This window comes from Macaca nemestrina, chromosome 10, assembly GCF_043159975.1.
Source record: "Macaca nemestrina isolate mMacNem1 chromosome 10, mMacNem.hap1, whole genome shotgun sequence".
NCBI classification, from domain to species: Eukaryota; Metazoa; Chordata; class Mammalia; order Primates; family Cercopithecidae; genus Macaca; species Macaca nemestrina.
The window spans coordinates 26,593,598-26,617,934 of NC_092134.1; the positions used below are offsets into that span (position 1 = coordinate 26,593,598).

Sequence of the window (24,337 nt, forward strand, 5' to 3'; positions counted from 1 at the left end):
TGAGTTGGTTGGTTGCTTGATGAAACTGATGAGTGGGAAGCCATGAGCCCTCATGGACCATGGTGCACCTGCACCTTTCTGCCCCATCTCCCATGCCGGGAATAGCACAGTTTTGCTTCTCTGGTCTACTGGATACTATCAGAGCAGAGTTTACTCAGCAAAACAGTCCAGATAACCTGGTGATCATCCAAGAAGCCACAAGGCAATCCTTTCAAAGATGCCCAAGACTATTTTACAAAATATGCCTAAAAACAGGGTGGTAGAAAATCAGATTCCTTAAACAGCAGAGCCAACTCGTCTTGGGCTTTTGGACAACCTCTCTTTCAGGAGTCCTGAGAGAGGGGCCCTGGCCATCATAAAGCTCCTCCATATTCCCTCTAGGCACAGACTTCTGCCAGGCCTGCAGACAGAGCTCAGGATAAAGAACCAAAGGTCTGCCCTGTCTCAAGGCCCATAGATGTGTGCTCTGCAGGTGGAATGGCCGTCCGGTGCTTACTTTGACTGTCCTCGGGTCCCGAGTCTTCTGGTGGTTAACTGAGGAAACTGCTGCCTTATGATCTGTAAGTCAACACAAGAATCAGTTACCCATTGGGAAGAGTTGGGAGCACAGTGACTGAGTTTTATAAACAGCCATCTACAGAAGGGAGGAAAACATAGGTCCTTGGTTGCAATGACTTAATAGGAGTCTGTGAGGACCCTGGAGAAGACTACTGGTGTCAGAGTGGGGAGTGCTTGGATGGTTGTGGGGCTCTGGATACTAAAGGGGTCTCACTTGGCCACTCTGTGCTTCAGCCCCTCCTACTCACAATGGAAGGAGAATTCTGGTTGGTCTAGAACATGCCACTCCCCTGTTTAAAACCCTCCAGTGGTTTCCATGGCACCTGGAACTAAAACCCAAACTTAGCCTCTGTAACTCATCCTGCTTACCTGGGCTTCTTCTCTTACAATTCTCACCTTTACTCACCAGATCCCAGCCACACTGGCTTTTTATTGTTTTCTCTATTACTGAAACACATGGGCATTGCTCCACATGGTGGGGTGGCGGGGAGGGGGGCTTTGTACTGCAGCCAGGAGTGGAATTTCACTCAGCTCTTCACAAGACTGCCTCCTCTTAAACCGTTCAGGTGTCTGGACAATGTCCTTCTGCCCAGAGGCCTTCTCGACCAGCCAGTGTGGAGTAGCACAAGGGTCACATGGCCCTGCTTTGTCTTCTTATCACTTAGCACTGTCTGAAGTTATCTTGTTCCCTTACTCTCTGGGTGCTTAGTTTATGTCTCCTCCTACTTGAACACATGCTCCATGAGAGCAAGGACCTCATGCAGGGTTTGACACATGCAAAGACCTCAATCCACATTTGTTGAATGAAGGAATGAAAGCCTAGGGGTATCTTTTTTCTGTCTGCAGAGCAGAGGATGATAATTGCTGTTGCCCAGGACAGCCACATCAATTCACAAGAAATCTGTGAAGAGAGAGCATCTCTCAAGGTGAAAACACAACCATGGGGCGCCTTTCCTTGGGGTTTAAGATGATGTTTGTGGAGAGGCATGACTGGGCAGGGGTTACGTGCAAGAACTCTGGAACTCAACTACCTGAATTGAATGCAAGTTCAGGCATTGGTTAGGCTGGGTGCCCTTGGGCAAGTTATTTAGCATCCACATGACTCAGTTTCCCCATTTGTAAAATAGGAATGATAATAACCTCTAGAGTTATTGTGAAATTTAAAAAAGTGAATGTACGTAAATGGCTGGCAGTAGTGCCTGGCAGTTAGTTAGGTGCTTAATAAATGTTACCCATTATTACCACTGATTGTCCTGATGACCCTTTTACTTCCAGGGATTTTTCGAATGTAACGAAGACTCCCTTCCCTCCTGGCACAGCACTGAGCAGGCATGCATGGCCAGAGAGAGTGAGCCTTCATGAGAAGAGATGCTGTTGCTGATTTCTTATTGGTAGGGTATGAGCCTTGAGTGCTTTCTCTAGGGATGGGGGTGAATCTCTATTCATCTATTCACCCCTCTTTTATCCACATCAATACTCTCATTGATTGATTTACTCACTCACTCAACAAATACAGACTATGACCCTGTTAGCTGTTTGAATTTGGACATACTATTTAACCTCTCTGTGCCTGAATTTCCTCCTGTGACATTTGAGGACTAAGGGGTTGTGTAGTCTTCCCCTAATTGGAGGGCTAGGTGTTGGTGATCTCAACTAAAATGGCATCAGTGGGATCGATAGAAGTGCACAAATTAGTGAGAAATTGAGAACCTTGAACAGGTAGCAGGAAGACTGACCATTTCTCTACACTGGGGAGCTGACCACGTCCAGTGTGGAGAATGGGTGGGGCAGCATTTCAGTATCTGAAAATGGTTGACAAAAAGATGCACCTCACAAGAATGTTTAGAGAATCTAATGTGGTAGCATCATGAAACCACTTTTGGAAGTAAAAAAGGCTTTTAAAATACCATCTCGTGGTGATAATACTGAACAAAATGATGCAACAAGTCTCTGAATTCTTTAAGGGTACCACTTTGTAGGCAATAAATCCCCTCTCTTTAACTCTGACTTTTGTAAACTGAGGATCCAAGCTTTTTACTTTATGTCCCTCTCAAATTGTTGTGACCTGAGTAAAAGGCAGTGATTCAAGATGAGGTCAGTAACAGTGCTCTTTAAACACCTTGTCTAGCAGTGCTGCCTAAGACTGCATCCAGGTTTAGTGGCCTCATCACCTTGGATTTGTATTAACCTGTAGCCAAGCCCTTCAGACTTTCATCATATGAATGGCTTCAGAGCCAGGATTTGAAGCAGCTGTTCACAAAGGCACACTACTGAACAGACTAGACATGCTAATAGAGATAGAAAGAAAACAAGGGAAGCATAAAAATTGAGCCAGGGGATTTTTCACATTGGTTAAAAGTGGGTTCTGAGTTTCCTAACCACCCAAGCAAAGAAGATAACACAATAGAGTGCCAAGAGTCCCAGTATCAATATAAGTCCAAACTAGTTCCTTAGAAAAAGTAGAAATTTTTCTATGTTTAGGTCTGGAAAATTTCTCCTATACAAATGGACACAACAGTAAAATATCATATTTTTTGTTTTCTGTTTTTCTGAGACAGAGCGCCCACTCTGTCGCCCAGGCTGGAGTGCAGTGGCACGTCTCGGCTCATTGCAACCTCCGCCTCCTGGGTTCAAGTGATTCTCCTGCCTCAGCCTACCAAGTAGCTGGGACTACAGGTGCCCACCAACACAACTGGCTAATTTTTGTATTTTTAGTAGAGACAGGGTTTCACCATGTTGGCCAGGCTGGTCTCGAACTCCTGACCTCAAGTGATCCGCCCACCTCAACCTCTCAAAGTGCTAGGATTACAGGTATGAGCCACTGCGCTCGGCCAGTAAGGCACCATGTTTAACCCTCTGTTATTCACAGACATTTTGGAAAGGATAATATTCAGTGCTGTCAAGGCTGTAGTAAAACTGGAATACGCAGATGGCTGATGATGTAATTTATTAGCACAACCCTTCCCCAAAGCATTTTTAAAATACATAGGAAGCCATAAAGTACTCATATTTTTTATCTATTAATTCCAAGGAAATAATCTACAATAAGAAAAGCTAAATGTGAGGCTACTAATGAGAGTGAAAAATTTGAAACAACATAAAAGTCTAATGATAGGAAACTGTCTAAAAACATGATAGCATATATACACCCTGTAGAAATTATGAAATAGCCATTAAAAATGATGGTAACAAAAACTGTGTCACAACACAGAAAATGCTTATAATGTTAAATGAAATAGCAGATCTCAATCTATGTTTATGTTATATAACAGAATTATTTATAAAAATACAGGAATAAACAGGTAGTGTGGTAAAATGAAAGTGGATATTCATTAGGGTATTGGGATTGTGGGTAGAACAAAAAGAGTTTGTATATTTATGTACTAAATCAACTTTTTTTTTTGCAAATAGAAAAGGATTTCCTTGTTGAAATAACAGTGAAAGTTCAAGATAATCTCGGAAGAAGCACCTAAAATCTACCAGAATGTTATGCTGGTTTTTTTTTTCTTTCTTTCCTTTTTAAAAACATAAATCATTTCCTATTTTCTATAAACAATATGTAGATAATTAAAGAAAGCAGCATTGTTTTGTTTGGTTGCTAAGTCTTATGATTACTTAATTTAAGAGACTGGGCTAAGTTCTGAAATCTTTCTAAGTGTTTATCCAAATGGTATCCTACATAACATCTATAAAGCAACACAGGCCAAGCCCCTGATGCCTGGCCCTAGGTTAAGGTACCAGGGGTTGCTGACTATATTCTAGAGATGTGCCAGAAGGCCCCTGGGGAATGACTGGCCTTCTGGAGCCATTTGTTCTACCCCTGTGAGGCAATAACATGTACAATCAGTGTGTTTAGAATTCTATGCACTGTGATCTTGAGGAATTATCAAGCCATAGCATGGGGCCTGGGAATTCACGGATCAATTCAATCTATGACTCCCTTCATTCCTGATGTTTTTTACTTATTCTTTTTGAGTAATGTATAGATCAATACATGCAGTTTTAGAATCTGTGTGACCAGCATCAACCTCCGCTGAGTTACCTAAGACAGAACAGGAGGGTCCTCCCTGACTCCTCTCTTCCTAACACTGCACAACCCCTACTGATTCTGCCTTCAGGACGTCTCCCGAACTTAGCCCCTTCTCTCTATCTGCCCTTACCCCCACTGCTGCACTAGTCCACTGTGATCTCTCGCTGCTTGGACCACAGAAACATTCTTCCAACTGGTTTCCCTGCCACCAGTCTTGTTGCCTCACCAGTGGGATTTGTTTTTTAAATTTTTTTCAGACAGGGTCTCTCGCTCTGTTGACCAGGCTGGAGTAGTAGTGCTATCCTAGCTCACTGCAGCCTTGAATTCCTGGGCTCAAGAGATCCTCCTGCCTCAGCCTCCAGAGAAGCTAGGACTATAGGTACATGCACCACACCCGGCCTCAGCAGCAGGATCTTTCTAAAATGCCAATGTGATCATTCACTTCCTCATTGAAAATGCCGGGTGTCTTCTCGCTGCCCACTCTGAATAAAAATCCAGGATCCTAAGGCTGGTCCATGAGGCCCTCTGTGATCAACTCCCACCCAGCTGCCCAGCCTAAAATCCAGCCACTCCCCAGAGCTCCAGGCTCATGTTGCTCCCACATCCACAATGCTGTTCCCTGTGCCTGGAATGCCAAGGCCACACTGTTTCCGCTCACCCCCAAGGAACTCCCTAGCTTTCTCGGAGCCTCTCCCACTTGCCCTGTGGCCCTTCCCATGCAACCTTAGCTGCCTCCTTTCTCTGTGTTCCTAGTGAATTGGGAAACAGTGGTATACAGTGGTTAGGCACACAGGCTTCGAAGTCAGGCTCACCCACGTTCCAATCCTGGCTCAGCCACGGTGCTAACCACTTTACGTGTATTATCTCAGTTGATCATCACAATCCAGTGCCAGGTTCCACTGCTATTCCCTCGGTATAGATGAGTAAACTGAAGCTTAGAGAGGCTAAGCAACCTGCACAAAGCCACACAGCTCAGATGCAGACCTACGATTTGAATGCATCCAGTCCGACTTAACACTCTACCACCACGATGTTACGGTTTTCTGGATGAATGAAAATGTCCCCAAGCTTCTCATTCCTTCCTTTAACAGCAACCTTTATTTCTTTTATGTCATATTCCTGCATTTACACATTGGGTGTGTTTGAGGAATGAAATGATTTCTCGTTCTCATCGACTCTTCAGTGAAGATTTATCTTCTCTTCTTTTCACGCTGACCCTCTTGGAAATGTCCTGGTGGCCTCTACTATGAACAGGATCTGAGGGCCCTGCACCCAATAGGCTAGGGAAGGTGGGAAGCAGCTGAGGGGATGGTGACATCAGCAGGCAGCCCCATGTCTCCTCCTGGATGAAATTTACCCGCATCCACTCAAGTGGCAATCTGGCAGTGAAATGCTCCTGCTTAATAAAATGCTAATCAAAAATCATTGTTTGCATAATTGAGGTCCCCAAGTAGGTTTACTGAAGGAATGATCCAGATCATTACCTGTCTACCTAAAGGCCTCTGGCAATTCTCCATGGTCACCTGACTTAGTAGAGGTTCTTTTGATTGAAACTCAGATACCACTCTTTGCTTCCATCTTTTCTCCCTAAATTTCCTTCCATGAACTCGAGGTTCTGTCCAAGTCAGACTACTTGGTGCTGCACTATTCCCTGAATGCTGCTTCCCAGGCCCATACCTCTGCACTTTCTACCCTCCACTCTCTCTCCCTCCTTACTACCTGCGCCCTCAGAGCCTATCCAGCCACCCAGCATGCACTCCGCTGCTCTATGAGCCTTTCCCCGTTACCTGACCACACCAGAGCTCGCCCTTCCTCAAACCATGATTGTACGTGCCACTTGTACATGCCACTTCCAATCTGTGACCAAGTTCTACCCTCTATCTTCATATCCTGATTCTACCCATATCCTCCTATCTCCATGCATCCCAGGACCACGGTCTTGCACCTGGATTGCTGCAATGGTCTCACTGGCCCTGCTTCCTGTCATGCCCCATCACGACCACTTCTCCATGAAGCCTCTAGACAGAATCCAGACCCACCAGGTCCTGCCTGATTGGCCCTGCCTTTGTTCCAGCTTACCTCTCCCCTTCCTCTCCCAATTCCTGTGCTCTGGCCATACGGAATGGAACTTCTTCCAAGTTTCATGAACACACTATGTTTTGTCTTACTCTGGCCCTTCCCACAGGATGTTCTCATTGTCCGGAGCCCTTTCTTCACACCCTTTTTCTGCCTAATGTGTACTTATCCTCACATCTCAGCTTGTGCCTTACTTCCTCCCAGAAACTTTCCCTGAGCCACTTGTTTGGGTGACCATAGTTATGCAATCCACAGAATCTTTTTTTTTTTTTAATTAAAGTTGACAAACAAAATTGTGTATATTTATAGTGTACAATATGATGTTCTGAAATATGTATACATTGTGGAATAGCTAAATTGAGTTAATTAACATAAGCATTACCTCCCATACTTGTTATTTTCTGTGGTGAGAACACTTAAAATGTACCCTCTTAGCAATTTTCTTGTCTTCTTGTTTCTTTTTTCTTTTTTTGAGGCAGAGTCTCACTCGTCACCCAGGCTGGAGTGCAGTGGCGTGATCTCAGCTCACTGAAACCTCTGCCTCCTGGGTTCAAGTGATTCTTGTGCCTCAGCCTCCTGAGTAGCTGCGATTACAGTCATGCACCACCATGCTCAGCTAATTTTTGTATTTTTAGTAGAGATGGGGTTTTGCCATGTTGGCCAGGCTGGTCTCAAGCTCCTGGCCTCAAGTGATCCACCCATCTCTGCCTCTAAAAGTGCTGGGATTACAGGCCTGAACTACGGTGCCTGGCCAGCAATTTTCAAGAATACATTGTTATTAACTATAGTTACCATGCTGTGCAGTAGATCTCTCGAACTTACTCTTCCTGCCTAATTGAAAGTTTGTATTCTTTGACCAAATTTCTCCAACTCCGCCACCCCCATAGAATCTTTATAAATAATCAATGTTACTTAGCTTTGTAAAGTCCTTACCTAGACCTGTAAGATTCCACACAAACTAGATCTCCAGTCTCATTTTCCCCACATTCAACAAGCTGCAGCCTCAATAATCATAATAGGTTGGCTAATGGTACAAAGCTTGGATTCATTCACCAGCAGATATCTACTGAGATTGTGCTATAGGCCGGACATTTTGCTAGGCACTGAGGAACACACTGAGCAAAACAGAAACCGCCTCTGTTCAAGAAGCTTACGTTCTAGTGTGAGAAGACTAAAACTAAATGAAAAAGTCAATGTGTCTTCTATCAGGTAAGTGCTCCAGCGGGGAACACAAAAGCAGGGCGAGAGGAGTAAAGAAAATGGAGATGGAGGCCGGGTGTGGTGGTTCACACCTGTAATCCCAACACTTTGGGAGGCCGAGGCAGGCGGATCACGAAGGTCAGGATTTCGAGACCAGCCTGGACAACAAGGTGAAACCCTGTCTCTACTAAGAATATGCAAATTAGTTGGGCGTGGTGGCACATGCCTGTAGTCCCAGCTACTCAGGAGGCTGAGGCAGGAGAATTGCTTGAACCTGGGAGGCGGAGGTTACAGTGAGCCGAGATCACGCCACTGCACTCTAGCCTGAGTGACAGAACAAGACTCTGTCTTAGAAAAAAGAAAGAAAGAAAGAAAGAAAATGGAGGTGGGGGTGTTATTTTGTTTGGGGCGATTAGGACTCCATGATCATGTGGCATCTGAGTGGTGACCTAAAGGAAGTGAGAGAATGAACTTTGTGGATATCTGGGGGAAGGAAACTGCAAGAAGGAATAGCCCATGGGAAGGCCCTCGGTGGGAGCTTGTCTCATTTGTTTCAGGAAGAACAAGGAGGCCCATGTGGCTGGAGCAGAGCCGGTAGGCGAGGGAGTGACAGGAGGAGAGGTTGAGGGGCTGGAGGGGTTCGCAGGGCCTTGCAGGCCTTTGTAAGCATGTCTGCCTTTACTCTTAGTGAGATGGGAAGACTTCAGAGGGCTTTAAGGAGGGGAGTGGGGAACAAGATCTGACTTACCATGCAAAAGGGTCACCCTGGCTGCTGTGTGGAGAACTGACTTAGGGGCAAGGGTGGAAGCAGGGAAACCAGTTGGAAGGCTACTGCAGCAGTCCAGGTGGGAGAGAAGGTGGCTCGGTGCATTAATTCGTTGACTCAGTGAATGAAAGAATGAAAGAATCATTCCTCTTTGATTGGCCATTGAAGTTGTCTCCAGCATTGTGTTAATGCAAATAATGCTATAAGTAATATCTTTGTGTGTCATGATTTTTGTTTTTTATCCTGGATACTTTGTTTTGGGATTTCCTCCTCATAATAGTTTCTCAAAGATGGAGCTGCTTTATCCAAGGGGAGACACATTTCAGTGTTCTTAAAACACATTATAAAGTATAGGACAGCATTAACACTTTATAAAAATGTGCTAAATTGAAAAGCCACAAAAGACCTTTTGCTCTTTCTTCCATTTGAGCATCAGGTTCTTCATCTATAAAGTGGGGATTATAACACTCGCTCAGCTTATCTCACAGGCTTGTAGCAGAATCAGAGAGCCTAGAGACTGGGTACCCAGGCTTGCCTCTTGGGACTTCACCAGCCGGAAGTAGGACAAGAGTGGAGGGCAAGAGCTCAACCTCAGCAGCCTTTCACAGCCCGCTGGCTGAACGGGAGCAAGGAGTGACCAGCTGCCAGGGAGGGGCCGGAGCAGGGGCTCTGTATCTACTAACACTCCTCTCTGCCTCTCTAGTGACTCGACCTCTGGTTATCATTCTTTTCTAGCCCTTTCTCTTCACTGATGGAGTTAGCCCTATATACTTCCATCCTTTCATGGATTTGCAGACGCTCCTCATTCAATCTAGTTTTGGGGCTTTTGTGGTATATTACGCTTTCCCAAGGAACATATTAGTGTAGTTGGAATATTTGGTTCTGTTTGTGAAAATTCTTTTACCTAAAAGTATCTGATGGGCAAATCTTCTCCTCCTCCTCCTCCAAAGAGAGAAAAAGGCAATCTCAAAGAAATGAGAGGCAAGGGAGTTTGTTGTGAGTAGGGGATGGGGGATGGGTGGAAGTGCTGCTGTATCACATCACATTCTGCCCAAATGCAGGTCAAGACTTTTCCCACTCTGAGCAAAGAAAGGGCTGCTGCAGATAGCACCTCCTCCTTGCAGCTGCAACAAAAACCTGTGGGAAGGGGGTTTGCCTTTTTTTTTTTTTTAAGTGTTTCTTATGGGCTGCAAATTATAAATTATTCTCTTCTCCTTTCACCAAATAATAAACTGGTCCCTGAATCTGAAAGCCCAGCACAATTTAGTTTGAGTCTCAAAATGCAGGGTCGGTTCAGCCCCGCTCAGGCTGCTCAGCTTTTAATTTCTGGAGCAAGACTCAGCAAACAGTAAAACACTTTTGTGGAGCTGTGAAAGTTGAGCTTCGCTGTTTGATAAATGAGCAGACAGGCAGGCAGCCCCTCTTTCTTTTTTTGTATGGATTCAATGAAGCCTGCCTAAAGAACGCCACATGCTGTTCTAGCTACTGATCTAACATTCCGCAACATCCCAGCCTTCCAAATTCCCTTTAATTACTCATGAATCCCACCCTTCTCTCTTTCAGCCTGGGCAGACAGAGCTGGGGGCTCCACGGGGATGGGGGTGGGAAGCAGAGCAGCTCTGGAGAACTACTCTCTCTGGGGCAGTTAGAGTTCTTCAGGTGGTGGTGGCCATGTCACTCATCTCCCCTGTCCGTTCTCCTCCCCATACACCGCACTCCTGTTGAAGGTAACCCAGCATGCAGGATACTCTTACATCATTTTGTGGGTGCAATTTTTTTAAAGAAACACGAGTTTTAAGCAAGAATTTCCGAGATGATATGTCCAAACAATTGCCCTTCTAATTTAAGATGAGGAAGGGAAAGAGTGAAAAAGGGAACTGTCAGCCACTGAGCATCACTAAGCACCATGCCCTAAATGAGGTGTTTTTATACGCGGTAGTACATTTCGTCTTAGAAATGGAGGAGGCCGGGTCCGGTGGCTCACACCTGTAATCCTAGCACTTTGGGAGGCCGAGGTGGGCGGATTGCCTGAGCTCAGGAGTTCGAGACCAGCCTGGGTAACACAGTGAAACCCCGTCTCTACTAAAATACAAAAAATTAGTCGGGCATGGTGGCGTGCACGTGTAGTCCCAGCTGCTCAGGAGGCTGAGGCAGGAGAATTGGGTGAACCTGGGAGGCGGAAGTTACAGTGAGCTGAGATCATGCCACCCTACTCCAGCCTGGGTGACAGAGCGAGACTCCATCTAAAGAAAGAAAGAAAGAGAGAAAGAGAGAAAGAGAGAAAGAAAGAGAGAGAGAGAGAGAGAGAGAGAGAAAGAAAGAAAGAAAGAAAGAAAGAAAGAAAGAAAGAAAGAAAGAAAGAGAAAGAAAGAAAGAGAAAGAAAGAGAGAAAGAAAGAAGAAGGAAGGAAGGAAAGAGAAAGAAAGAAAAGAAAAAGAAAAGAGGAAAGGAGGAAAGAAAGGAGGGAAGGAAGGAGAAGGGGAAGGGAGGAAGGGAAGGAGAAAGAAAGAGGAGAGAGAGAGAAAAAGAAAGATTACAGAAAGGAAGGAAGGAAGGAGAAAAAGAAAGAAGAAGAAAGGAAGGAAAGAAGGAAGGAAGAAAGAAAGAAAAGGAAAAAGGAAGAAAGAACGAAAGAGAAAGAAGGAAAGAAAGAAAGACAGGAAGGAAGGAAGGAAGGAAAAAGAAAGAAAGAAAGAAAGAAAAAGAAAGAAAGAAAGAAAGAAAGAAAGAAAGAAAGAAAGAAAGAAAGAAAGAAAGAGAAAGAAAGAAAGAAAGAACGAAGAGAAAGAAAGAAAACAACACTGGAGAAGAGTATGATGATCCCACTTTACAAATGAGGAACTGGGATCTAAGGTGATTCAAGGCTGCCTTGATTCAGTCTCTGCCCAGCTGAAGAAACAGGAATCTGATTCTCCTACCTGTCATCTTCTTTACTGTGGCTGACACACGCCCACACATGCCAGAGCCAGCAAGGTGTCCCCTCATTGTGAATGACACCCCCTGCCCCACTGCCTCTCTTGGTGTTGCTTCAAGAGATACCCCCAGAGCCACCAAGGAAGGCCATTCAGTCTCATCACTCTACATAATACAGCCTTCAGTTTTGACCCAAAATAATATGATCTTGATCAGCTTGATCTCCAAACTTAGTCATCAGGCTTTTGTTTTCAAAAATTCCACCCACCCTCAGTAGGTAAAGATTTGCCATCAACAAGAAGTGATCTAAAAGAAATTCTAATGCAATGGAATCAGTAGATGTCCTTCCACACATTGAAGGAGATACACTCATGTAGAATAGAGTCAAGTATGCTGAACACAGTTTAAAAATGAGAGTTGCGGGTCTTATTTCAGGGTCATTTTAGGTGTGGGAAAAGAAGGCTTTTCGAGTAGCAAGAAATTAGAAATTTAACACAATGACAAGTTCCTGTTTTATAACCATGTATTGTGGAAATCTCATGGCATATTTTTAAAAACACACATAAGAAACAATTCTTTGAACAAAAGAGAGAAATGATTAGGGAAAGAAGTTGGCTAAAGGGAACTAATGGTCACAAATTTAACTCTGAAAGCGGAATATTCACTTTTTTTCTTTTGACAATAAACCTAGTCTATTTTTCCGAAAAGAAAAAATAATTAAAGTGGTGATATGAATGGGGACTGTAAAACATCCTATCTCAATGCTTCCATATTAAAATGAGTGTTTGCTGGGGTCATTTTACTATACTGACATAACTCTTACCTATTCAACAATTTTTATGGCACTTCCTGGGTGCCAGGAACTGGGGAATGAAAGGGTTAGGGAATGCTACAGATTCCACAGGAAATTCCCTAAGAGAATTTGCAAAATTTCTATAAGAAATTCATACTGAGTGCAATGAGACAGAAGTGGAATTTCAAATCATGCATATGGATTGATGAAGGATTCCTTGAAAAGCCCCAGGGCTGGAAAGGTAACAGTGAATCTGTTGCCCCTTGAGGGGTACCACGGATGGCAATAACAAGAATTCCAAAAATCCGTATGTGAACCCCTCATTGTCCTCAGGGTGACTGGATATGTGTCACATGTACATGAGAGAAGACAGTCATCACACACTGATTTAGTTAGAATGAGGTGAGTTACATAAGATACAGGTTAAGTCAAAAATGGAATAATTCTGAAGATGATAATAAGAGAGGGCGAGGGTGGTGATGGCAGCATGTGTGTGATGTAGGACATTTTTAGAACAATTGTTCTCAAAATTGTTCAGAAAGAAGAGCACCTAGAAAGGCTGGAACACTGATATGGTAGTGATAATATATTAAAAACATGATGTGTTCAAGTCATGAAATGTTGCTATAATAAACTGAAGTCCTAACTAACAAGCATTGAGTGTTTATATTTATCAGGCTCTGTGCTAAGTAGCCCTTTTACAGTCATTATCTCAACAGTTCTCCAGGTGATTGATTGCTATCAATATTCCATTTTACAGATGAGGAAACTGAGGCTCAGGGCTGTTAGGAAATTATCTGAGCTCACACAGCCGCTAAGTGGTACAATCAGGATTCAAATTCAAACCCAAACAGTTTGACTTCAGAGTTTTACATGGCACTACACACACACACACACACACACACACACACACACACACACACACACAAACACCTTTAAAAACCTGGTGTGAAATCAGGCATTCTGACATGGACACCCCACAGCAGATTAAAAAAAATTAAGAAAAATATATGCAAGAATTAAAAGTAGAAGGAAAGTCTATGTACATGTTTTTTTCCCTTTGATAACTAGGAAAAAGACCATCTTTGAAGAATCCTAAAGATGCCTCAAGAGTGCCCTCATCTTCTACTGTGTCAGTTCAGGGGTGTGCGAGTGACCCCAGGTCAGGGTGGGAGGTGGGTGGGCAGACTGGTGGGACTAGAAGAGGGCCAACATGTAAATGAGGGGGTCTCCATCCTCCTCTCCAATGCAGGTAAGTGCAGCTGATGAAGCACAGGTCCCCAGAACACACTTGGCTTTTTTTCCCCATTGCTCAAGGATGGTCAGCAAGGAGAAAGGAGCCAAATCTTCAAGGATGAGCCACCCACAACCCAAACTGCCAATGACCCATGTCCTCACTGGAAAAATGCAGGCTCTAAATAAATTCAATTCATACAAGCACATCTGTCACCCCAGCTTCCCTTTCTCCAGTCTCTCTACCTCTTACTGGTGTCTCTTCCCCACTCTCAGCCCCACCACTGGATCCAGTGTGGGTGAGGGGGAGACCTGCCACTAAATGTAGGAAATGGGGAAAACCACTCAGTCCCTCTGAGCTTTAATTTCCTCATCTGGAAAGTGAAGGGATAGCATCAACTGATCTCTAAGTCTCCTTAATAGATTAAACTCATACATACTGAAGTGTTAGTAAGTGATAAGTATTAATGAATGAACTTATCCTGTTCTAGTTGCATTTTTACAGATATAAAGGAGTGGAATTCAGGGATTTAAGACATCATTAAGCCTTTATTTTGGAAGGTATATTTTCGAGGCCAAATGGCCTCTCCACATATTCAAATTACACTATATCACAACTATCTAGTGCCTATCCATAAGCCAGCCTTTTCCTGAAAAGTTCAGTAAATTCCTGACCATGAATCATGTCACCCTCCACAGTCTTTAGTGATCACATTGTACCACCTACGTTACTTCCCATGAGCTCATAATTCAAGAGAAAAACCTATACTCTTCCAGGATCCTGAGTTCCATTTCATAGCTGTAGCATATACAATGATACATGGATGTGTGAAATGCCCTTATGTGGATAAAATGGCTAGTTGCCTACTCCTTCCCCACTAAACCCTAATTATTTTTTTCCCTTTCATCCTTAGTCCAAGATAAATAAATCCTAATTATTTATTTAAATTAAAAAAACTTTAAGAGATGGGCTCTCACTGTGTTGCCCAGGCTGGACTCAAACTCAGGGGCTCAAGCAATCCTCTCACCTCAGCCTCCTGCCTGAAGAGCTGGGACTATAAACCTGCACCATTGCACCTGGCTCAAACCATTGTTTTTATTCCAGGATAGAGTGGACCACATTTTCTTGCCTTCCTGATAGCCAAAGGCAGACAATGAGATGTAAGGGAAAATCACTGGGCTGGGTCCTGGGAAAGAGTCTAAAGAGGGCTGACTGAACTGGGAGCTTTGACTTTTCTCCCCTCACCCCATGTTTTTCTACTTCTTTCCTGGAAGATAGTCTTTGGAGTCTAGCAGTCATTTTGGACCATGAGGTGATATAGAAACTGGAAGCCATCTACTAAAAAGGGCAGAGCACAAAGACAGAAAGAACCTGGGTCTCTGATGCTCTTGTAGAGCTGCCCAACTACAGCTGGGTTACCTTCTTCTAGACTTAGTTTATGTAAGAAAAGTAAGACCACTAATTTATTTAAGCCACTATTGAGGAATGGGGAGGGACACCTTTCCCCACAGCCCCAATTTCTATAATAACTCAGAGACCTTCTGGTTTCCACCCAGGATCTACTTTATAGAGAATGCTCCAGTGTTTAGCTCCTTTGCGTTATCAGAAATCTGATATTGACAACATAGGCCCTGGAGCCAACTACCTCATCTTTAAATGGGAATAAAAACAGCATTTTGACTTCCAGTTTCTGGTTCTGTATATAAGAAGCTTTGAAGTCACCACTTCATCCTAACGAGTACAAAGCAAAACAAACTGAAAAATCAACAATTCTTCTTGGGTCCCTAAGAGAGGGGAGGACACAGAGCAAACTACTGCCCCCAAGATTGGAGAGACAGGCAAATACAGGGAGTCGTGGCTTCCTGGAGCAGAGACTCAGGAGTGGGAACTGCCTCAGGAGCCAGTGCTGGGGTAGGAACACCTGAATTGTAATTGATGAGTTGTGAAGGCTTAATGCAGACAAGGCTGAGAGTTAAAAATAACTCCAGGGAGGCCCAATCATAGAGGAACCCACACAATATTGAGAGATGTACCTCTAGGAGTGTGACCAGATTCCCACAGTAAATATCAGAGCAAAAGTCCCTCATGCTTCCGGCAGGCGGGGGAAGAAAAGGGCCCATTTTGAAATATGCCGGAGCACTCTGTTCTTCTTAACAAGGCCTGCTTTCAGGAGAAGCTAGTTAACCAGAGCCTAATCTGCTGAGGTATTATCAGAGCCTAACTGACTTGGGAGAAGGGAAATACCCAACTCCAGTCAGCTCTAGCCTTCCATGCAGAGAAGGAAATAACCGAACACCAGTCACCTCTAACATTCCATGTGAAAGAAGGGAAATATTCAATTCTAGCCAACTTTAGCCATCCTATGACATCTAAGAGGGAGGGAAAAAATTGAGAAACACTTGTAGCAAAGTTCACAGTCCAGAGGCATAGGCTCACTAAAGGATTGAGACCTAATCACAGGACAATAGATTGCTTCCCCGCCACCACATGCCTTACCATCACATGACTAAAGGTGATTTACAGCAATTCCTTTCTTACCTGGCCCATCATGTTCAGCCACCAAGAAAAAATTACAAGGCATGCTAAAACACAATTTAAAAAAACAGCAAGCATCAGAACCAGACAAGGCAAGGATGTTGGAATTTGACCAGGAATTTAAAACAACTGTGATCAATTTGCTAAGGGCTCTAATTGATAGATTAGACAGCATGTAAGAACAGATGGGCCATGTGAGCAGAGAGAGAAATCCTGAGAAAGAACCAAAAAGAAATGCTAGAGATCAAAAACACTGTAACAGAAATGAAGAGTGACTTTGATGGATTTGTAGGTGACTAGACACAGCTGAAGAAAGACTCTCTGAGTTTGCGTATATATCAACAGAAACATCAAAAACTAAAAAGTGAAGAGAATAAACACTGAAAAACAGAACAGAACATCCAAGGACTATGGGGCAACTACAAAAGATGTAAATACACATAATAAGAATATCAGACAGAGAGAAAAGAAGCAAAGAAATATGTGAAACAAAAATGACTGAGAATTTTCCCAAATTAATGTCAGACACCAAATCACAGATTAAAAAAGCTAAGAGAACACCAAGCAGGATAAATGTCAAATAACAAACAACAAAAAACCAAGTCACAGGAAAACTACATCAAGGTATATCATTTTCAAACTATAGAAAATCAAAGATAAAGAAAAACATCCTGAAAAAAGCCAGAGAGAAAAACAACCCAGTTACCTATACAGGACAAAGATAAGACTATCTTTTGACTTCTGCTTGGAAATCATGTAAACAAGAAGAGGGTGAAATGAAATATTTAAAGTATTGAGAGGAAAAAAACCTACCAACCTAGGTTTCTGTACACTGAGAAATTATCCTTCAAAACTGAAGTAGTCGTAGAGACTATCTCAGACAAACAAAAATTAAGGGAATTTGTTTTCAGTAAACCTGACTTGCAAGAAATGTTAAAAGAAATTCTTTAAGGAGAAGGAAATTGATATAGGTCAGAAACTCAGATCTACACAAAGAAAGGAAGAGGACTGACGAAGGAATAAGTGAAGTAAAATAAAAACTTATTTTTCTTGTTTTTTAATGGATCTAACAGATGACAGTGATTCAAAATAATAATGGCAACAAAATATTTTATTATATGTGTATATCAATTAAAACACATATGTAAGTATGTGTGTATGTGACTTTTTACAGAGGGCTCCAAAGTTAAGATTTTCTCATTATAAGGTGCTCACCCTTCTTGTGAAGTGGTATAGTGTTATTTGAAAGTGGGCTTGCATTAGTTGTAAATATATATTGCAAATTCTAGATGGCCATTTAAAAGATTTTTTATGTTAAAGTATAACTGATCTGCTAATAAAGGAGAAAAAAATGGAATGATATGAAATGCTCAATTAAAACCACAAAGGGCAGCAGAAGAGTGGAAGACAAAAATAGTAACAAATAACAAGGGTAACAAATAGAAAACAGTAACAAATATGGTAAATATTAATCCAATTTTATCAATAATCACTTTGAAGATCATGGTCTAAATGCATCAATTAAAAGACAAAGATTGCCTGAGCAGTTCAAAAAACAAGACCCAACTATATGTTGTCTATAAGAAACCCACTTTAAATATAAAGACCCATATAGATTAAAAGTAAATGAATGGAAAAAAATATACTATGGTAATACTAATCAAAAGAAACAGGAATAACTATATTAATTTCATATGGAGCATACTTCAAAGCAAAGAAAGTTATCAAGGATAAAGAAGGGCATTATATAATTATAAAGGTATCAGTCTCCAAGAAGACACAACAATTCTTAATATACATGTGCCTAACAACAGAGCATTAGACTACATGAAGCCAAAACTAATAGAACTGCAAAGAAAACTTGATGAATCCAGTATCATAGTTGGAAACGTCAATACCCCTCTATCAGAAATGGAAATCAGTAAGGCAGAAGATCAGTAAGGACATGAATCAATTAAATATAATTGATATTAATAGACTACTTAATCCAAAATAGCAGAATATATATTCTCAAACTTACATGAGACATTCATCAAGATAGATCACATTCTGGGTCATAAAACACAAAAATTGTATAATGTCTGCTCTCAGGCCACAGTAGAATTAAGCTAATATTCAATAACAGAAAGATAACTAGAAAATCCTCAAATATGTGAAAATAAAATAACAATTCTACATAACTTATGGAGCAAAGAAGAACTCTCAGAGAAATAAAAATATTTGAACCAAATAAAAATGAAAATGCAACATTAAAATTTGTGAGATGCAGTGAAAGCAGTGAGTAGAGGAAAATTTATCACACTGAATGCATATATTAGAAAAGATATAAAATCAATAATGTAAGTTTCCACCTTAGGAAACTAGAAAAAGAAGAGTGAATTTAATCTGAAGAAGAAACAATAAGAATTAGAGCAGAAATCAGTGAAATTGAAAACAGGAAAGCAATAAAGAAAATCAATGAAACCAAAAGCCAGTTCTTTGAAAAGATCAATAAAATTGATAAGCCTCTAGCAAAGCATAACAAAGAAAAAAAGAGAGCAGACCCCAATTAGTAATATTAGAAATGAAAGAGGAGACACCACTACAGATCTTATAGACATTATAAGGATAATAAAGGAATACTATAAATAACTCTATGCCCACAAATTTGATAATCTAGATGAAATGGACTAGTTTCTTGAAAGATTTGATTTGCCAAAACTCACACAAAGAAACAGACAGAATAGGTCTATATCTATTAAGTATATTGAATCAATAATTAATAACCTTCCAAAACAAAAAGGTTCAGATGGGTACACTGGTAAATTCTACCAAACATTTATAGAATAAATTTTGTCAATTCTTTACAATTTCTTTCAGAGGACAGAAGCAGAGGGACTACTTCCTAACTCTTTCTATGAGGTCAACTGTTACCTAGTACCAAAACCAGACAAAAGACATTAAAAAAAGTTATGGACCAATTTTCCCATAAACATAGATGCAAAAATTCTTAACAGAATATTTGCAAATTGAGTCCAATGATGTACAAAAGAAATTATACACCATAACCAAGTGGGATGTATCCCAGATATGCAAGGCTGGTTTGACATTCAAAAATCAAGTAATGTAATCTATCACATCAACAGGCTAAAAAATTATATGATCATATCAACAGATGCACAAAAGTATTTGGCAAATTGCAACACCCACTCTGATTTGAAAAAAAAAAAAAAAACCCTCTCTGCAAACTAGGAATAAAGGGTAACTTCTTCAATTTGATAAAGAATACCCACAAAAAACCCACAACTAACATTATACTTAATGGTAAGAAACTCAAAGTTTTCCCACTAAGATCAGGACCAAGGCAAGGATGTCCCCTGCCACCACTTCTTTTTAACATCATACTGCATTAGCCAAATGCAATAAGACAAGAAAAGGAAATAAAATGCATGTAGATTGAGAAGGCAGAAATAAAACTCTTTGTTCAAAGGTGACATAATTGTCCAAGTAGAAAATCCAAAAGATTCTACAAAAGAAAAAAAATATCTCCTGGAACTAATAAGCAAGGTTGTAAGATACAAGGTTAATATACAGAAGTCAATCACTTTCCTATATGCCAGTAATAAACAAGTGGTATTTGACATTGAAAACACAGTACTATTTTTGTTAGCATCCCCCCAAAATGACATACTTATGTAGAAATCTAACAAACTATGTATAAGAGCTATATGAGGAAAACCACAAAATTCAGATGAATTCAATCAAAGAAGAACTAAATAAAAATAGAGATTCCACATTCGTGGATAGGAAGATGCAATATTGCCAATATGTCAGTTCTTCCCATCTTGATCAATAGATTCAATACAATCCCACTCAGAATCCCAGCAAGTTATTTTGTGGCTATCAATAAATTGATTCTAATGTTTCTGTGGAAAGGCCAAAGACCCAGAATAGTCAGCCCAATATTGAAGAAGAATAAAATTGAAGGACTGATTCTATCCATCTTCAAGATGTACAATAAAGCTACAGTAATCAAGACAGTATGGTATTGGCAAAAGAATAGACAAATAGGACAACAAAACACAATAGAGAGTCCAGAAATAGACCCACATAAGTATAGTCAACTGATCTTTGACAAAGGATCAAAGGCAATAAATGAAGCAAAGATAATCTTTTAAACAAAATGATGCTGGAACAACTGAAAATACACATGCAAAAAAAAAAAAAATGAATCTAGATACCGACCTCATACCCATCACAAAAATTAACTCAAAATGGATCATAGATCTAAGTCAAACACAAAACTGTAAAACACCTAGAAAACAACATAGAAGAAAACTTAGATGGCCCTGAGTATGATGATGACTTTTTAGATAAAACACCAAAGGCACAATCCATTAAAGACATAATTGATAAATGGGACTTCCTTAAAATTAAAAATGTATGCTCTGTGAAAGACAATGTCAAGAGAATGAGAAGATAAGCCACAGGCTGGGAGAAAATATTTGCAAAAGACACATCTAATAAAGGATTGTTGCTCAAAAGATACAAAGAACTCTTTAAAAACAATAAGAAAACAAACAACCCAATTAAAAGACGGACCAAAGACCTCAACAAACACCTCACCAAAGAGATACACAGATGGCAAAGAAGCAAATGAAAAGATGCTCCACATCACATATCATCAGGGAAATGCAAATTAAAACAACAATGACATACCACTACATACCTATTAGAATGGCCAAAACCTGGAACACTGACAACACCAAATGCTGGTGAGGATGTAGAGCAACAGGAACTCTCATTTATTGCTGTGGGAATGCAAAATGGTACAGCCACTTTGGAAGACAGTTTGGCAGTTTATTACAAAACTAAACAAACTCTTACCATACAATCTAGCAATTGCACTCCTTGGTATTTACCCAAAGGAGCTGAAAACTTATGTCCACACGAAAACCTGCACATGCATATTTATAGCAGCTGTATTCATAATTGCCAAAATGGGAAGCAACCAAAATATCCTTCAGTAAGTAGGTGGATGAATAAACTATGGTACATCCAGACAATGAAATATTATTCAGCACTAAAAAGCAATGTGCTATCAAGCCATAAAAGACATGGAGGAAACCTAAATGCATATTATGAATGGAAAGAGGTCAATCTGAAAAGGCTACATACTGTATGATTCCAACTATATGACATTCTGGAGAAGGCAAAACTGGAGACAGTAAAAAGAGCAATAGTTACCAGGGGTTAGGGGACAGGGAGAGAGGACTAGGCAGAGAACAGGGGATTTTTAGGGCAGTGAAAATACTCTGCATGATACCAAAACAATGGATACATGTTATTATACATTTGTCCAAACTCACAGAATGTGAGTGAATTCACCAATGTAAGTGAATTCATCAAGATTGAATTCTAATGTAAACTATGGACTTTGGGTGATGATGTGTCAATGTAGGTTCATCAGTTGTAACAAATGTACTACTCTGGTGAGGGATATTGATAATGGGGGAGGCTGTGCAAGTGTGGGGATGGGGGTATATGAGAAATCTCTGTACAATGTATTCTTTGCTGTTAAAACTAAAATTTCTCTTTTAAAAAGTTTTAAACAAACAAACAAAAAACCCAAATCACAGCATCTCATTCACAGAGTATGCAAGGATTAAAATGAGATAATCCATGAAAAGGTCTTACCCAGGAACTGGCACAGAGTCAGTGTTAGCTATTTTATGATTTCTAGTTGAAAAGTGTTTTGGGCTAATATGGTAAGGATCCTCATATGCTTGTAGACTAACTTCACCATTTGATAGATGGAGGAAGTGAGGTTCAGAGAGGGAAAAGGACCTGCCCATCATCACATGGTGAGTAAGGGTGATAGATCCTTAAGTTCAGGGCTCAAAACCTGACATTATTGGAAATTCCTGGGCTACAGCACATGGGGGACCCTCAATAAGTGTTAGTTGAAGAAGACATTCTTTCACTTTGTGGCCTCTACTGCAGCAGTCCCCAACCTGTTTGGCACCAGGGACTGGTTTCATGGAAGACAATTTTCCCACGGACAGGTTGAAGGAATGGTTTCAGGATGAAACTGTTCCACCTCAGATCATCAGGCATTAGATTTTCATAAGAAGCACACAACCTAGATCCCTCGCAAGCACAGGTCACAATAAGGTTCTCACTCCTATGAAGATCTAATGCCACTACTGATCTGACAGGAGGTGGAGCTCAAGAGGTAACGCTCGCTCACTCGCCCACCTACTCACCTCCTGCTGTGTGGCCCAGTTCCTAACAGGCCATGGACCAGTACCAGTCCACAGACCAGGGGTTGAGGACTGAAATGCTCTACTGAAATGCATCTTTCAAATGCTTGGAAAGCAACTCATTTGTAGGTTAGAGATGTTCTCTTTGCTCAAAAATCTGAGGCTCAGTTTTTCTTTCTGAAAAGGTTTAGCTTGTTGGCCAAATGCAGTGATGTTCCATCTTTGTGTGGGTAGAGTTTTTGTTTTAGAGTTTCTGAAAGACAAGTGGTCAAGCAGGAGAAGGAGGTTTCTGGTGAAATTAAAACACTCACTTTAGCTTTCATGGATCTTCCAGGGTTGTGGGCTGAGGGAGGGGGATGCTCAGTACCTGGAGCTTTTCCATGACTAGCCTGGTTCTCAGGCTGCCCCTCACCCCCACAAGGAGGAAGCATCCTTCCAATCCTGTGTCCTTCCAATCTTGCATTCATACTTGGGAAGTGCATTTGCCATCTTGTTTTGCAGTCACTCATGTGTATATGTCTCTTCTACAGGGTTGTTACCTCAAAGGCAGACTTCACTCTGCATCCCATCTCCCAGCATGGAACTTGACCCACACAGACATAAGATAAATGAATATCAGATAAATGGATGAACCCGGGTGCTGGGGGTGGTAGTACTCAGTACCCCAGACTCCACAGTACCCAGAACACCCCAGCTGGGAAGATTTGCGAAAGCATTTCTCAACTGTAGTGGTCAGCACACTTGACCCCTGAGATACAGAGAGGCTGAGACTTCTCTCCAAAATTCCGTCACCTAGGAGGTCACCAGATGACTACTAACGACTACAACAAAGTCAAAAGGACAAGTGTGTACACAAAACCTGCCTCCACACATACCTAGCCTAGCCCTGAAATAACTCATCCTGTGTAAACGAGGTGGCTAAGGGCATGGGCTCTGGAGCCGTATTTCCCTGGTTCACATCCTAAGTCCACCACTTACTGGCTGTGTGAACTTGGCAAATCACCCAACTTCTCTGGGACTCAGTTTACCATCCATGGAATGGGAACAATAACAGTATCTACCTCATAGAGTTATTTAGAGGACTATACAAGGTTGATACATGTAAAGTGCTTAGAACAGTACCAGGTATACACAAAGCCCTACATAAATGTTTGCTATTTAATTGTATGAAAACTGAATGTTGCATTCTAAGTTAGACAGAGCTAGACACTTCTACCATCTGTTAAAAAACTGCCTATTGGTAAGCTTGGACAACATCAAGTGCATGCCAATTCTGATCCCTATTACTATATGTTTGTTTCAATTTATAGTTCTGTTGTTCTCTAAAAATTTATTTCACTGTTTCCCTGGAGAGCTAGAGTTATATTCTGGAAGTATTTTTTCTCAGTCTAACACACCTAAAGGGACCAGGAGCAGGAGGGAAAGGCCAGGGAAGGGAAGAAGATCAGATCACACTCTTCCCTTCCTTACTGTGGGTGTCCAAGCCAGAGATAGGCAGACCCAAGCTGGGCTAGGGAGGAGTTTTGAAGTAGATGTGAGACTGCAGTTTTAAATTCAAGAACTGGACTGGATGGAGTTTTAACATCTAAAAGAGAGTCTAAATTATTGAGAAGATGCTTGTTCTTATAATCAATAACCCAAAAGCTATTCAATCTGCCATGCAACCATCAGGGGTCAGGGAAGGAAGTGAGCCACAGACAAACTTGGAACAAAGCAAAGCTATTTTTTGTTTATGCTTCATTGAGTTCTATCTGCCAGTTCTGCTTTGTGGGGCTCCTCTGGGCATCTCTAAGAATCAGGGTGTAAACAGTGTGCAGTGAGTTGGCCAGAAGCTTCCAACACAATAACAGAGCGACAGAGGGACTCCTCAGTTACCTGCAGGGCCAAAGCAGCCTGTGAGTGGAGGTGGTAGGAGGTTGGCTAGAGAGTGCATCTCTCAGTTAATGTGGACAGAGATCCACAGTGGCTCCCCCAAAACCTATGACAGGAC

General features: G+C 41.5%; 1 protein-coding gene and 1 long non-coding RNA gene across 14 annotated transcripts in view; one reads left to right on the top strand and one right to left on the bottom strand.

Annotated features, from left to right (window-relative positions):
* The window catches only part of LOC105497685 (uncharacterized), a 37,426-nt gene extending 33,265 nt beyond the window's left edge, over window positions 1–4,161 (top strand). For 6 of the 8 annotated variants that reach the window (XR_011608889.1, XR_011608890.1, XR_011608884.1 and 3 more), the window contains exons 2-5: window positions 382–560; window positions 1,405–1,484; window positions 1,834–1,949; window positions 3,970–4,158. This is a non-coding gene — a long non-coding RNA (uncharacterized lncRNA). Of the gene's footprint in view, window positions 1–381; window positions 561–1,404; window positions 1,485–1,833; window positions 1,950–3,969 lie in introns of all 8 variants that reach the window. The other 2 variants (XR_011608883.1, XR_011608886.1) reach the window with 2 other exon arrangements.
* LOC105497686 (regulatory factor X4) overlaps window positions 1–24,337 on the bottom strand; it is a 178,421-nt gene that overhangs the window by 78,911 nt on the left and 75,173 nt on the right. For all 6 annotated transcript variants that reach the window (XM_071071193.1, XM_011768962.2, XM_011768960.2 and 3 more), the window contains one exon: window positions 497–558. In XM_071071193.1, the coding sequence (XP_070927294.1) occupies window positions 497–558 (62 nt within the window). The remainder of the gene's footprint in view (window positions 1–496; window positions 559–24,337) is intronic.